The 15924-nt window shown below is 39.5% G+C and overlaps 1 protein-coding gene across 7 annotated transcripts in view; it reads left to right on the forward strand.

Moving 5' to 3' along the window:
- Positions 1 to 15924, forward strand: part of LOC101857532 (protein NO VEIN) — a 75942-nt gene that overhangs the window by 16825 nt on the left and 43193 nt on the right. For all 7 annotated transcript variants that reach the window (XM_035971415.1, XM_005090456.3, XM_005090452.3 and 4 more), the window contains 14 exons: positions 449 to 678; positions 989 to 1205; positions 1814 to 1936; positions 2497 to 2673; positions 4977 to 5157; positions 6175 to 6359; positions 6879 to 7007; positions 7929 to 8095; positions 9179 to 9381; positions 11266 to 11526; positions 12625 to 12734; positions 13280 to 13516; positions 14659 to 14920; positions 15423 to 15685. In XM_035971415.1, the coding sequence (XP_035827308.1) occupies positions 449 to 678; positions 989 to 1205; positions 1814 to 1936; positions 2497 to 2673; positions 4977 to 5157; positions 6175 to 6359; positions 6879 to 7007; positions 7929 to 8095; positions 9179 to 9381; positions 11266 to 11526; positions 12625 to 12734; positions 13280 to 13516; positions 14659 to 14920; positions 15423 to 15685 (2745 nt within the window). The remainder of the gene's footprint in view (positions 1 to 448; positions 679 to 988; positions 1206 to 1813; positions 1937 to 2496; positions 2674 to 4976; positions 5158 to 6174; positions 6360 to 6878; positions 7008 to 7928; positions 8096 to 9178; positions 9382 to 11265; positions 11527 to 12624; positions 12735 to 13279; positions 13517 to 14658; positions 14921 to 15422; positions 15686 to 15924) is intronic.

Genomic DNA, 15924 nt, shown 5'->3' on the forward strand with positions numbered 1-15924 from the left:
CCTCCTCCTCCTCCTCCTCCTCCCTTGTGGGTGGTTGGCGGGTGCTCTGGTGTGGTTTGCTCCTTCTTTCCCTATCAAACATCTATCGTCCTTATCTCCCCTTCTTCTTTTTGTATGTTTGTTACTCTCTTGTAACACCTCTAATCTTCTGGCACTCATATGACCTTATGCAGTTGCGAGCGCCGTAAAACCTCTACTAAAACTAAAACTAAACTTCTTCTTCCTCTTTTTCTTTCTCTTCTTTTTTCTCTTCTTCTCCTTGTTTCTACTGTTAATGCTTCCACTACTGCTACTGCTACTCATTTGCCCAGCCATATACTACTATGATGTCTCTTATTCTTTGTCGACCTCTTCTCCATTGTAACCTTTATCCAGATATTCTTTGTTAGTCTTTTTTCCATCTTGAATTAATAAAGTTTTACTAAGAAAGTTTCCCATTTCCCCGCAGGTGCACAGGTTCCAGGATCTGAGGCTGCGAGAGTGTAGTTTCGTGTTCCTGCCGGCTGGCAAGGACCACTCCAATATGTTGAGCAAGGTGAACTCGTATGTGCAGAACTTTGTGCGCAGTCGGTCCACATGCACGCTGTTCGAGCTTCACGAGTGTCTTCGGGAGTTTCATTCAGAGAAAAAGGAATTTGAGCTTCTCAAGTTAGGCCCATTGCAGAAGATGCCTGTAGTGTGAGTTGTATTGTGATATTGTTTAATTTGCTGGATAGATACCTAGGTGATAGAAGGATTTTGGCCGTTGGATGATATTTCTTTTTTCTTTTATGCGCTTATTCAGGTCTTTACCTTTGAGAATGACTTGTTTGTTAGAAATTTTACAGCTGCGCAAAGCTCAAACTAAATTTCATTGACATGGAACATAATTGGAAGCTCCAGGAAACATAACAGAGAGGAAAGTGAAATTGTTCTCTGAATGAAGAACTATGCCTTACTTTAAGTCAATAAAAGGAGTTTGAATAATCAACAAGTGAAACTGTTCCAGGTTTGACATGTTCAAATTCCCGGAGGACGAGTACATTCCGGAGATCACATCCCAGGACCTGATGGAAAACCTGAACAACTTCCTGGACCGCTACAACAAGTGGCAGCAGCAAGTGACCCTCACAGAGTTCATGGAGTACCTCACCACAGAAGTCTACGAAGTGGAACGAGCTTACTCGTTAGGCATTCGCATCCGCAGTTTGCCACTGGCCATTCAAGTGAGCTGCTCACAAACACATTTATTGTTTATTTGTACATCTCAGCCCTGGATATTAATTGCCTTCTAATGAATTATGTGACGTTTGACTCTCAGCCAACGAAAGTTATTTCTTGTTCAGAAATAGACTATTTATTGACGAAATGTTTTCCATAAAATGTGAAACTTTCTTGACACTTGAGATTTTGCGTCAAAGTAAGGTGAAGCCATTAGGAATATTAATGAATATGTATTCAAGGCAACTGCTTCAAACAATATTTGGTTGTATACCCCCGACTAGTTCTTTGACAGAAAAATCATGTATATTTTGGCGGCTTCAGTGGTCAAAGTGGCAGTAGAGTCAGTCTGGCAAAGATGTTGAGGAATATCAAGTGAGGAAGGCTTTAAGTGAGCGATCTTTGGGGTGTATACTTTAAACAAGACACTTTAACTTCTCCTCAAAAACAAACCAATGCACACCTATCGATTGTTTTAATGGTACGAGTTTGTAGTTTTGCTCTTTCCATGCTTTGCATATCAAGATTGTTTAGCCTTTGTATATGATAATAGGAGACATTTCGGTAAAGAACAAATAAAAGGGTCTCTTCTTTTATGTATTTTTTCCCCCAGACTTTGAAGAAATCTAAGAGGGATGCTGGGTCCACAAGGAGAATGGTGATGGAGCGCCTGAAAGAATTGCTGTACACTGACATACAGGAGTGCTTTTACAAGTTCAGAACTTCCGTCATGCAGGTAGCAAAGCCTTGTAATCGCTTGTCTGTGATGTGTGCTTTCTTTTTTATACAAATGATAAAATACTGGAAACATTGTACAATGAGTGTCGGGGTATGTCCATGGGTCAAGGTGAAGGTCATGATGAGACTACCAACTTTCATATAATGAATTCCTTGACTTTTGAGCCATAGCTACTATGAAAGGAGAAATACTGATGTGTGTTATTATGTACGTTAAGTACTGTACATGACTTCTGAAGCCCACTTCTGTTTTTTTTCCAAATTCACTTCAGTCCTGCATACTGTGTGAAATGGGTGTGTAAACAATAAGTTAATTGAGTGTGTTCAGTGAAATTAATTACTCATATATGTTTGCTTCATGTTCAAGTTGAATCCAAATACAGAGTTGCATTGTATTTTTCCTAATGTAATTGTTTATTCTGTTTGCGTATAGTTTCTTCCCATTGAAATAATAAAGATATGTTGAAAACTGCCGTCTATAACAGGTAAGGGGTCTAAATAAATATTATGTCATAGACTGCCATTGATAGGCAAGTGATCTGAAACGTTATATTGTAGACTGCCAGCGATGGGTCTCAGGAGCTGAGAAAACACTACATGAACCTGGAGCCAGAGGTTGCCCTGCAGGAGATTTACTCCAAGTTTGAGGTTTTGCTGCACCTGTTTGTGGGAGAGTCCGGGCCAGACTACCGCAAGTACCTGAAGTCTGCCAGGCAGTTTCAACAGTTTGTGCAGGTGGGTGTGGGAGGTTTTTCTGAAATTACTCCCCCCTTCTGCGATGTTTCCTTCTGAATATTAATTGCTCATACTGACAAAATTTCTTTTTTTTTTTGGCGCTGCTGTCGATTCAGGATTTCTTGCTAAATTCTTAGTTGTAATGGATAGATACAGTAACATTGTGTTTTGTTTCCTTGTGTGCTGTATTTTCAGTCTTCCCTTTTTTAAAAGCTTTCATTTATCTCCTATTTTCATTTAATCTTTATAGGCATCCAGGGATGCCAACCAGTATGATTTTACCTATTTAAGTACGATTTTTTGCCGAAAATACGCGAATACGACTCTTCATGAAAAAATATGCATCATGGAATGCGAAAAATACAAGATTCAGCTTGGGCGAGTAAACCTAATTTTCTCAAGTCCCATCTTTTGTCAAAATAGTATCAGTATCGCAGAACTGGAATTTGAAAACCAAGTCGGATAAGGTCAGTAAGTTCATGTTTGCCGGTCGCAATCGTGATATTATATTCGTTCAGCTTTTCCACGTCTGGATACTTTTCACTTTCACGCGAACAAAGATAGTCGAATGGGCAGCTATGGCGGCAGGCGGAAGCGTATGTAACACCGAGGCTTGATCGGGAAAATCAAGATCTACTTTCGCTTTCGTTACCACCGAGAAGTTTGCCAGCAGTTGTCTGATAACACAACATTTGTGACATGCAGGTTGTGCAGTATAAACGCAATGTCGCTGTGCAAATAAAATTTATTCAATGCTCGGGACTCATCTCCGTGCTGTCACTTGCGGAAAAAAAAAAAAAAAAATACAAGCGTCTTCTGATTTTTAGATTGTCTGGCTCGCCATCGTGACCGGTCACTGAACATGCGCGCATTCGCGTCATAAATAAATGCGGCATCGTATTGAGTAAACACCGTCTTTGGTGGGAGTAACGCCGTGCGTTGCGAAGTATAGGACTACGGAATAGGGGAGGAGATTATTGATTTTAAAAAAAATATTTTGGGGGGGGGGGGGGGGGGGGGGTTTAAGGCAACACCAGAGGACAAAAAACTTGGAAGCACATTTCAGAATTTTGATTAGAGCTTTCTGCAAAGCGCGCGTTGGTGCAGACCGTGTGTGAAGTCGGGACCTTTCATACTTTGCAAGTCTGTGTTATTGAAATAAAGTGTTCGCGTTTCATTGGATGGGTAATACATGTAGTAAATTATACCTACAGTGATGTAATTGTAGCTTTCTGTTCAAGACTGGGGGATTTTCAGTGTCACTGCATCTTGCCCGCTCACAGTTGTTACAACTCTCACAGTGCGTGGGTCTACTTAATTGGGCCATTCAAGTTATTGCTTTTCTCTGAGTTTGAGCAATAATTTGAGTCTGTCACTTCATATTATGAATCATGACACCCAGACTGGTTCTTGATAGTCGAAATTTTTGTTCAAGGCCCTTCCAACTCTCAAAACAGGATTTATTTTTTATATAATAATGAGAGGAAAATGTTACTGGTATATAATAGACTGAAATACTGAAGTCAAACCAGACCACAGTACGACATTTAACACTGACGTGTTGTTGACTGGATATGTGTATATTGTACGTGTGTGTGCTCCCTTTTTCGAGCTGGTGAGCTAGTAATTTTTTTCCAGGAAATATTGCTGGACACCCTGAACATTTTACTATTACTAGTTGGTCGGTAGTGGGGAATACACATTTTCCCCTGAAAATACACATTTTCATATTTCCCAATACTCATTTCGGTTTTCTGTGGTTGGCATCTCTGGGCATCTGTTTGGCTTTATTGCATAATGACATGGAAAGAGTTTGGGACCGTTGAAGGACATGTCCAAGTCATTTGCATCTTTTTAAAATCTATTTTTAATTGATTGTTAAGTAGTATTTAACTGTCTAAGTATTCCATTCTTTTCACCTGGAGTTTCTACCGAAGAAAGACTCGTCTCTCTTCAGAGCTTTTTAAAAGTGAGCAACATATTAATTGTGAAATGTGCAGTGGGCAACAAAATTTAACTTCACTCTTTCAAACTGATGTAAACAACTGAAGCTGAGAGGCTGTATTGTTGAAGCATTCTGTTATTTGTTTATATGATTGATAAGAAGACATGTGGGCATACATGAAATTTATTTTGTATCGATAAAGGAATTGCAAAATGAATTGGAAAAAAATCCAGAGCTTCCTTTCATTTGCTAGGCTTTTTAAAGTAACTAAAAATTACAGTGTTTAGAAGGATTGAACTTTATTGCTTCTTCTTCAATAAGTAGAATTCATAAGTAACATGTTTTCTTTTTCTCTCAGAGCGTTGTCGGGCTGCCGCTGCCACGCATGGTGTTCCACCTGGCTATTTGCTTGTCCAACACAGAGGTGCAAGACAGCGCCGCCGAGTTCATGGCTCAGGAGGCAGAGAAACAACAGCAGGCCCAGACTCACAGACAGGAAGCCAATGTCATGGCTGAGAAAAAGCAACCTCCTACCAAAGGTTGTTCATTCTTTTTTTTTTTTTTTTTACTTTACAGGGTTTCTGCAGCCTCCTTGAATTCAAGGAGTCCTTGAAAAATCAAGGAAAAATCTCCTTGTAAACCCCCTAAATTTGAGGAGCCTCCTTGAAAACTCCTTGAATTTCGCTGGGTCGGACATGAACGACATTTTTGTCTGACAATCGAAACTACGATTTCTTTCGGACAAATGTAGGTCTATCGGAAATAGGCTTTCGGAGTGCGAGTGCGCCATTGAAAAAGGCATGAATTTATTGACCGAATCTATTTGATTTTTAAAAATTTCTCCTTGAAATCTCCTTGAATTGGGTGGGGAGTCCATGGCAGTAACCCTGACTTTAGGTAGCAGTGCCACCTTTCTGTGGCATTGGTAGTCTAGTGGTGAGGCTACTGGACTTGTATTTGTGAGATTGCGGGTTTGGTCTGAAGTTGTCTCTTAGGGAAAGGCACTTTACACTAATTTTCCCATTTGGCTTGGTTCTATCGGAGATGGATGTTGAATTCGGAGGTCCCACCTCTTAAATAATCTAAAAATGTTACAAGGGGCGTTTAATGTATACAATTTTGTTTTTTCCACCTTTCCAAGCATGGATGGCCTTGAGCACAAAACATTTGGTCTGGAGACATACTTTATACAGGAGATTAAAAAAAACGCCTAGTTTTCTTTGAACTGCTGGTTGGATAAAGATGCTTTGGTCCCATGATTGTCTGGTGTATGGTCTAATGGCCGGCACAGTATTAGGAGTTTGATGGTTAGTGCTTGAGATCATGGAAAGAGACAACCCCCATGGTTTTTACTCTGGTTATGGTGTACAGTGGCTTCAGCAGACATTTATGGTGTGAAGAAGATGTACCTAAGTTGTACTTTTTTTTCTATTTCCTTTAGAGTGTTATCGAGTATGTTATTTGAGTGGAAGAATAATTTACCTTGAACGTAACCAGCAGCAATTATTTATCCTTTCTGCAATGTGAGGTTCAGTTTATATATTTTTTTCTTCCAGCTGCTCTGACTGACAAGGTCATCCTGTACATCAACCGTTGCATCGAGCACGGGACCTTGCAGCTGAACCATTTGCAGAGGATTGAAACCAGACTGCTGGAAGAAGATTTCCGTTTTCAAACTTTCCATGAGATGGGATATGGCAGCTTTTTGGACTTCATCATTACGGAAAAGAAAGTGAAAGCTGTAAGTTTGTTGGTTTTAAACGTATTTTGTAATGCTGAATTAGAAAGCCTTCACCATATCAGTTTGCTAAATTAAGCTGTCTTGTGAGTTAATTCTCCTGAAAATTAAGCTGACTGACCTTTTTTTTGTATAGCTTTAGTATTTTTCTGTAAACTCATCAGGGGGTTCTCATTTATTGGGAGGGTTATGTGGTTAGTAGCCTACATTCTTCATGAATGAAATCAAGCGATGTCGGTAAGATGACATTTAGATGGATAGTTGTCAGGGTGCATCACAGGAGTAAGACAGGTCAATCTTCAACATAGTTCGAAACAGATTGCTGCTCTTGTAGCTTTAAATTGGTGGTGATATGCTTTGTATTGTGTTATATTCAGTGATTTATGCTGTTTATGTTGAAGAATAAACAAAAATGAACCAGGTTTCAGAAAAAGATAAGTATAGATTATCTTTACTGTCTATTTGTGACCTAAAAATAAACAAATGACACAAAAATTGATATGACTCCTTTGGTAAACTCAGCTGTTGGATGAGTGTGGAGGTACATCTTTGGGTCAAGGTGGAGGTCATGATGGGGCTGCCAACTTCTTGCCGTCCCAGCTGGAGATTCTGGAGTTTGTTTGCCAGGCTAGGAAGGCAGGATCAGTGCAGGTGAGGTGCTGGCCTTCTCCTCATGAAACTCCTGTACTCTTATACTTTCTGTATCCTTTTGAACATTTGTCTCTCCCTACTTCTGCTGTTTTTAGCCATTTTCTTTATGGAGCTTCTGAAATTCTATCTTTACTTTGTTTCTGATCAACATATAATTTTCTTCATTGGAGAGTATATGCTGTCTTTTCAACTGTATAATGAATACTTGAAAAGAAATTAAGATACATATGCAAAAAAATGTTTTGGCTGTTCTATATTTTTAAATCAAGGATATATTCTTTGCATTTTGAGTTCTGAGAGCTGAGAGCCAATTCTGGCAGCTATGCTCAACTTACAATTTTTTTCAATCTTTGGGTATTAACTCTTTGAGGACATACTGGACACATGTCTGATCAGTAGCTGACCAAAGGCAATGTAACAGCACAATTTGAACCAACATGCACAAATCAGAAAATGAATTTGCATATTTTATTGTGTTCCTTTTAAGTTTCAAATAAAGACAGTACAATGGAAAAATATGTATTAATAATGAAACTATGCACCAAAACAGTGTGTCTTCAAGTTTTGTCGAATGACCAGAATGTGTGTCCTCAGTGAATTAAGATGGTAAATTGGAAGGCAAAACCAGGGGAGTTTTTATGAAGTCTTGTGAGCCTTGGATTGGCAGAGATACAAGACTAGCAGTAGGTTCTTTTACTGAAATCATGAACAGCAACATTGCATATCTATGAGTAATAATATAGTGTAAAGCGCAGAGAGCTTGCTGTTGAGCGGGGGTATGCGCTATACAAATGCTGTTTATTATTATTATTATTATTATTATTGTTAATATTATTATTAATATTATTCTGACAACTTTCCAAGACTTTTTGGGACAGTTTTAAATAATATTTTCTCATTTATTTTCTTCTAACGGCACAGAACCAGCAGGTGGAGAGGGCGTTGTGTGAACAGTACCATGTGACAGATGTGCGCCACCTTGGCCATGGCAACGTGTCACGTCTGTGTAACGCGGCGGCAAAACCAGGAAAACACGCAGCCAGTGTGTACCATACGCACTTTGAATCCGCTCTGTGTGGGAAATCCAGGTAAAAGACTTCCATTCTAAATGTGTAGCTACCTCATGAAATGTGGTTCATTTTGCATTTTGATAATTTTACACTGAGTATCAAATTAAATATCTGTTCCAGCTTTATGAGTAAATGAAATCTATTTTAGTTTTGCTGCTTTGGTTCCCAGGTTAGAGTCTCTGAAACCTGGATTTTAGATGCACGCGGTTTTGAAAAAAATCTGTTTTGACTGATACCTTGAAATGACATGAAAGCAACAATTGCCTGATTTTGTTGTGTTGCCATATAATATAAATGTCTCTACATTTTTGCATCTCAAAAATGATTTTCATATCATAGCTTCCTCTTTTTCAAAAGTATTCTAGAACTGTATAGATTTGTGTCTCTTTTGATTTAGGAAAAAAGCATCTCTGTGTTTATTGATTATAATATGGAGTTCAGGTTGTTTCAAGTAGCAATACCAATACTGTTTGTTAAGCTTTGACATCTATTTTTTGTATAGATTGAGCATTAAATGTTCTGAGGTGTTTCTGGCGTCTCTTCTCTCTTTCCTGGAGTCGTCCTGTTTACACTCTTGCTTTTTTCTGGCATTATGTGCTGATTAAATATTATTTGAAGGCGTTAATATTGATAAAACTTTTTTATTTGGCATGACTAATTACCACTGGAAACTTGAGTACAAATTTGCTTTTCAGTATTGTTCAGGTCCTCAGACTCGAGTAGTTTCCATTTTGTTAACTGTTCATCTTTCTCTCATATCCACTTAGCCTTTTCAGTGTTGAGCAAAAAACTATGCACTTCTCTGCTTTTTAAAGTAATTTCTGAGTGTTATTTGTCAAAATGACACCGTAAAAGAACCTAAACATATTTAGGGTGTGTTTCCTTTAATGTACTCATGTGACTGTAGATAAAGGCAGCACCATCCTTTTATTTAACTTTCAGCTTCATAAAGAGACAATAGGGGTTTTGCGAGAATACTTGTCAAACTCACACAGGCAGAAACTAACCTTGCAAGAATTCTCATTAGTAGAACTGAATGAGTTAAATTCTTTGCATTTTGGAGAAAATAATTTCTTTTTTTTTCTTTGATCTGTTGCCCAGTCCCAGCACACATAGCCTCAGCAATGCTGTTGGGAACCAAGGCAGTCAAAGTCGTCTAGCGGCCTTGGCGTGCCTGACCCGCTGCCCTCTGCTGACTGACATGGCGGAGTGGAGCCACTGGAAGTTGGTGTTCCAGCCACAGCACGGGCCCTTGCGAGATTTTGTGCAGAAGTATGGCGGGCAAACCAAGGAGCCTCTAGAAGGTGAGAATCAATAGGGGAACTGTATTTGATGTTTTTGTCAAGAGCCAAATTAGAAGCAGACTTTGGGTCACCTGTCATCTCTCTGCTCAAAACGACTATATTATCCCATTTTCCCCCCATGTCACCCATCTATCTAGCAATGCCAATGAACATTTAATTTTTCGCTTTAGCCCTTTTTTATTTGGTACCTAAGAAAGAATTTTCAATTCTAAGAATTATGCTTCTTGAAATGTAGGAATCGGTTAATAAATGAATCGGTTAATAAATGAATCGGTTAATAAATAAAAAAGGTACTGGGTTGTAAAGGTCGGCAAAATATAGATGACCCACATAAAGGAAAATACTCCTAAACCGTGGACCATGCAGTAGCAGATTCTGTAAGATAATCGACGATATCTCACAATTAGAAAGAAATTTGGCTTCCTGATGTGTTTTTGGGTGGAGAAATAATTTCTGCCGTCAGATTTACTAACCATTTCGTAGTTATTTTGTTATAATTAAAATTTTGGTGTACATATTATGATTTTGCGAAAAAGAGGTGATGGGATGAGTCCATTTTATTTATAGCATCGTATCACAACTTGGGATCTTTAAGAATATGTTGGCAGCGTGACTAAATAATGGCAAAGCTTTCTTTGATAACTTTAGACCATGCCAACCTTAAAAGATAAGTTAATTCAATCTAGCATGCATTGAGACGCGAACACTCCGAGGCGAGATAAGCTGGCCTTGGAATACCCCCATTGTGATGTTACAGGAGAACAGAGAGAAAAACAACCGGATTCGCGCGCCCACCATTGCCTTATTTCAAGTGACCAATGAACGGGCTCGGAATAGTCATGCGGGGACTTGTAGGTCACATACATTTGCCGCGAGAGTGAGGGGAAAATGGCCAGTCTCTGTGCGAAGCTGCTTTGGATAGGGGGGTAGTCGTGCATTTATGATCGGGTCTAAACAACTACTTGACACAGAACATTCAAATTTGATCACACTATATAGGAAAGATAGATCTATTACCATCTCGATGTTGAAATTCAAGCTCCGTATAGTTTTTGCTACACCCGATACGAAAGTGTTCCTGACACCAAAAGTACAGGTTAATTTATGTGTACGAACATCAATGTCCACATATCATTAGTTTGCCCTATTTTCTGATTGGTTGCCGAGTTTCATTCTCATTGGTCTAGAAATAGAGCAGACCTACGCTATGACCCGGTCCAAAAATTCACCCGCAAACGGGGACCAAATTTTAGCCGCGCTGGAAAGCCCGATTGGCATTGCTAATCTCTCACAGTAACAAAGTCAACAGTGATGAAGTGAAACATTTTTAACATGTATCCAAAATAAAGATTATTGGAATATTGCATAAAATATTTGTTTCCTATCAAGGCTCAAACTGTTGCTTTAGAAATTAGAGCATGATGTTTTCCCCCAACAGTATGTATGTGGAGAACAAACACTTGTCCTGTAGTAAACTTCAGTGACTTTAAATGCCTTGTAAAATGGGTCACGAAGTCACAAGAACCCATGTTTCCAGTGCTGCTGGGTGGCTTTGTATGTGAATGTATGGTGATATGAGTGCCAGAGCTTACAGATTAACTTTTTGACCAGAAATGCATAATTTTGCCAATGTTAACAATTATGACTTAAGTGATTCTAGATGTCGTGGCCTCTGTTACCTTAGGTGCAGAAAACAGCCAGTGCAGAGTGGAAATTGTCGACTTCTCTCTCCTACTCTCCAACACATTTCATTTTAAGGCTATGGGAACCATGCTTTTAGCTAGTTAAGCCATTTGTCTGTATTTGCAGTACATGCAGTTCTTTGTTGGACTTTTTTTTCTTAAGGAAGTTATATATTACTCAAGATACTTTTCTAAAATCCAGGTGGAAACAAGACGGCTGTCTCGGATTTCATGGCTCTGGAAGTGGAGCCAGGCAAGCTTCTGAAACTAACCTCACGCAGCAACCCAGCTGATTTTGTGAGTGCCCTGGACTCGTGTGATGCTGTCCATTCTGCCGGTGTCCTGGTGTCCATCATTGTGGCCAACGGAGGTCTTGAGAGCACACCTCTGGCATTACTGGCCAATCATGTGACTACGCAGCTTTTCTCTCTTCACGCACGCTCTCCGTCGCTACACACACCAGGTAAGTGACGTAATCACATGACGTGCAATGCTTCTCTCTACAAGCACACACTCTGTCAGTACATTCACAGTTGTGTCAATATTATCTTAAAACATATACTCAAAGTACACTCTCAGGGTTGGTGGTATGTTCTTGTGCCTTCTTCCTCTCATTTCCCTCACTGTCTTGAACTATGAACCCATGTGACGTAAATTGTTGAAGGGTGCCATTGGTAGGTCCTACTTCTTTGCTTTTCCTGTTTAGTTTTTGTCTTGTCTTGCTTGGTTTTTTCCTCACCACTAAATGACCAATGTGTTTTTCTTTACTCAAACAAAAAAAAAACAACAACAAGCCCACATGGCCTTCTTTTATGCCTCTGGGAGAAGATTGAGTGTGGGAAAAATCTTCTGTACTCTGTCCAAGTGTGTTCTCCAAAAGTACCCAAACCAGCTAGGGGAACACATCTGGTTTTTCCTCATCATTTTTGTTTGAGACCTGCTGAGGCCAAAAATTTGGGGTTTCTTTCCTTTTTCTTTTGTTGTTTTTGGAAATGAAATTTTCGGGGAATAAAAATGTGCAATCACTTTTAGAAAATCTTTTTATTTTGTAGAGTTTGAGTTTTACTGAATAGTCACTTGGTCATACTACTAATAATAAATGACATTTATATAGCGCTCAACCCCGATTAAAGTACACAGGCTCTGAGTGCGTTACAATGCAATATAACCGTAACATAAAAATTTTTGACAAAAAGAAAATCTCTCTAAATATTCATCTTATTAATTTAGAAACAAAAATGGCTTCAGCAGACATTTGGATGAATCAAAGGATTTGATCTCTCTTAGACTATTTGGCAAAGCATTCCAGATCTTGGGGCCTTGATCACCTCTTTGTGATGGAAATACAGGGTCTTGATTTTCCATTTATTTCTATGAAGGATGAATTATTGATTTTTTCAAGAGTTTTTTTGTTTGTATTTTTCGTCCCTTGTAAAGTGGGGCAAGTAAAATCCCTTCCTGATCATTACTGACGTGTTGTTACCCATTCACCGCTTTGTCTCACTTGTATATGACGATTCAGAATAAGTCACGGTCAACTGATATTTCTTGCTTATTTCAGGAGGTCCACCCGCCGAAGATTCCCCTCTTGTTATGAACCTGGCAGTTCAGTTTGTGACAGACATACTACTCACGTTGCCAGTCAGGATAGCCACAGCCATTGGCAACCAGGTTTGACTTTTGCTTTGTGTGTGTGTGTGTGTGTGTGTGTGTGTGTGTGTGTGTGTGTGTGTGTGTGTGTGTGTGTGCGTGCGTGCGTGCATGCATTTGTGTATGTAAGAATGGCACTTGATGTTGTTGTACCACCGGCATCTATGGTGTAGTGGTTATGGCTTTGCGGTCGCTCGCAGAAGACCCGGAATCGATTCCTGTGGGAAGGAGAATTTTTATAGAGAATCTCGGTCTTTCAACTGGGACGTTGTATCCCACTCTGCCTGGGTTGGCCCTAACTGGCAGGGTTGAAACTTGCCTTCTAAATGATCTAAATTGTGTCTATGGGAGTGCAGAACATCTTCACAGAATTGTTGTTGTCCTCGTGTTTGTGGTGTGACAATTTGGCTCTTCACTGTTGCTCATAGAACATGTGAGTAGAATTTGTGAGTTAGAGAGTTTTCTTTCATTGAGTATCTCTGTCTATCTGCAGGGTTGTTAGGTTCCACTCAGCCTGGATTAGCTATCGTTGATAGTTTTTTTTTTTTCCCCATCCATCCCTGTAGGTTCTGCTGGAGCCTCTGAGCCAGGTGGTGGGCTCAGCCAAGTCCAAGAGCCTGGTCTTGCAGGTGTGCACTGCCAGCGGACGTCGCGAGCGGCTGGAGCTTTTGGGCTGTTTGCTGGGACTCCCGGAGTGGACTGAGTCGTTCACGGCCAAGTGCTCCTTTCCCCTGGAGCTGGTCACAGAGATTTTAGCTGATGAGATCATGGGTGGCCCTGAGCTGGACACTGGACTGGATGAGGTTTGAAGCTTTTTCTTTTGGTGGCATCATCATCATCATTGCCTCTCTCACCCTGGATGAGGATACAGGCCACGAATAAACCCTTTCCACCTTTCCCTCTTCTGGGCTAGTCGCTTGATGTCACTCCATGTCTTCCCACTTTTTTGTACATCCATTTCAGTGACTCTTCTCCAGGTTCCACATGGTCTTCTTTTTTTAGCAGTGAGAGTTAATTGATGGAGTCTGGACTTATCACTTTATAGCACTGAATATTAATTGTTAGAAATTAGACATTTTATTCACAACATTGGGGATTGATTGTTGGACTTTAGACTTTTTATTCAAAATACTGAACATTAATCGTTAGAAACGAGACTTTTTTATTCTCAACTATGAACATAAATTGACTTTTTATTCCACACTGAACGTTGTTTAATATACTTGTTATTTAGAATACTAGATATTAATTGCTGGAAACTAGCCATTAATTTAGTACTGAACAGGAATTAGGACTGTAGAATTATTAACACCTTGCTTCCTGGCAGTGTCTTCAAAATTGTGGAAGAAATGTCGGGTACTTATCATTTTCTTAGAAGGTCCTAAGGAATACATAGAAGTTTGAGTGTTCTTTGATATAAGAAAATACGGACTACATATGGATTGCTCAGTGTAAGACTCCGCCATATGCCGTTTTGTAAAGTGATGTATGATGGAGTCTAAGACTGAGCCGTTGACATGACTGTTTGTTGACCTGACTTTGTGAGTTTACATTTATTCCTTGTATTTGTTAAAAGATTTGGTCTTCTTGAAAATGTTAGAATGAGTCTTTGTTTAATTCTACTGTTTTTCAAGATTGCAGTCCCTGAGGCAAATGAGGAACCCCCATTGAATTCTGGGATAACAAACGGACACTCTGCTAAGTGGCTAGCTGAGCTGCCTGCCCTAATGGTGGAAAAGCACATGTCTTGAATGATATTTTTTTGGTGAATAATCTGCCATCATCTATCTGTTTCTCTTTTGTTTTTATTTATTTACTGTTGCCACCTGTCTTAGAGCTTTTCATACTGAATTGACATATTTTAGTCTTGTAGAGCTTTGAACTGGAGCAGTGTTTGATACTTACATCTTCCATGTTTTATCTGTATATTTTTTTTTCTTCTCAGGATGATGATAATGATGATGACGATGAAGAGGAAGAGGAATCTGATATTGATGAAATCTTGTCAAGTGATGGTAGTGAAGTGGGAGAAAGCAGTCAACTTCAAGAAGGCTCTAAAATTGTTGAAGGACAGAAAATGGATCAAGGAAAGGAAGCTTCCGGGGAAGATGAGGAGGATAGTGAAGATGATGATGATGATGAGGAGGAGGAGCAAGAGGACGATGAGGAAGAAGACACAGAAGATGAGGATGAGGAAAAAGAAAAAGGTAATTAATTTAACTTATTGAGAGCAATTCTTTATTTTTCCAGGGATTTCATTTTTCTGCAGTTCTTCCCGTGATGTACTGCCAAACCTGTTCTAATGGCCATCTGTCTATGACAGTTGACTGTACAAATGACCACTACTCACTTCCCTGTTTTTTTTTCTACTTTTAATGACAGAGTTTAAGACAACCACTTTTCTCCTTTACAATGAGTGGTCATCTTGAACATTTTGGTGGCTCTTTCTTCCCTATCAAACATCTATCATCCTTATCTCTCCTCTTTTTCTTCTTTGTATGTTATTCGCTTGTAACACATCTAATCTTTGGGACTTATACAACCAATTTGTGTTGCAAGTGCATTAAAAACTTAAGCTAAAACTAAACACATATTTAAACCATTAATAATGATTTTGTCTGGGTTCAGATGCAGTTTTTGTGTACATTTGGTAAATATTGTTTCAAGATGAAAACAGTCATTGCAAGGATGTGTTTTTTTTTTTCTCAGAAAAAGCTGAGGAAAATGGTGAGTCAGAAGCGAAGAAAGGGGAGGAAGAATCTATCCCTGTCAATGCCTCCAGGGACGCCTCTCAGACTGGCATGGAGGATGGACAGATGGATAGTGGCAAAGAGGAAAACCCAACAGCTGCAGAGCCCGAGGTCAGGGAGCGCACGCGGGAAGAGGTGTGTTGCGAGATTGTGGAGAACATTCGGCGTGATGAGTTCGGTGTTGGAGTCAAGTTGGATGAGACGGGAGAGAAACTGCTGAAGGTATAGTACTCAAATAGTTGCCAACTCTGACTAAGTGCTTGCAGTATGCTAATATAGAATGATATTCCGACTCGCAGATGATCTAAATTATGTCGGTGGGGGTGTAAAAACACCTGCATTAGATTAACATTTTAAGAATGATATTTTATTATTTGTGGAGGTTTCTGCTGTGCGCTTTCCGATGCTGATAGTATTACCCATGGTATTGCACTTGTCTTGTTTTCAATTCAAAACATATC

This window comes from Aplysia californica, unplaced genomic scaffold (genome assembly GCF_000002075.1).
Source record: "Aplysia californica isolate F4 #8 unplaced genomic scaffold, AplCal3.0 scaffold00017, whole genome shotgun sequence".
In the NCBI taxonomy this organism is placed as follows: domain Eukaryota; kingdom Metazoa; phylum Mollusca; class Gastropoda; order Aplysiida; family Aplysiidae; genus Aplysia; species Aplysia californica.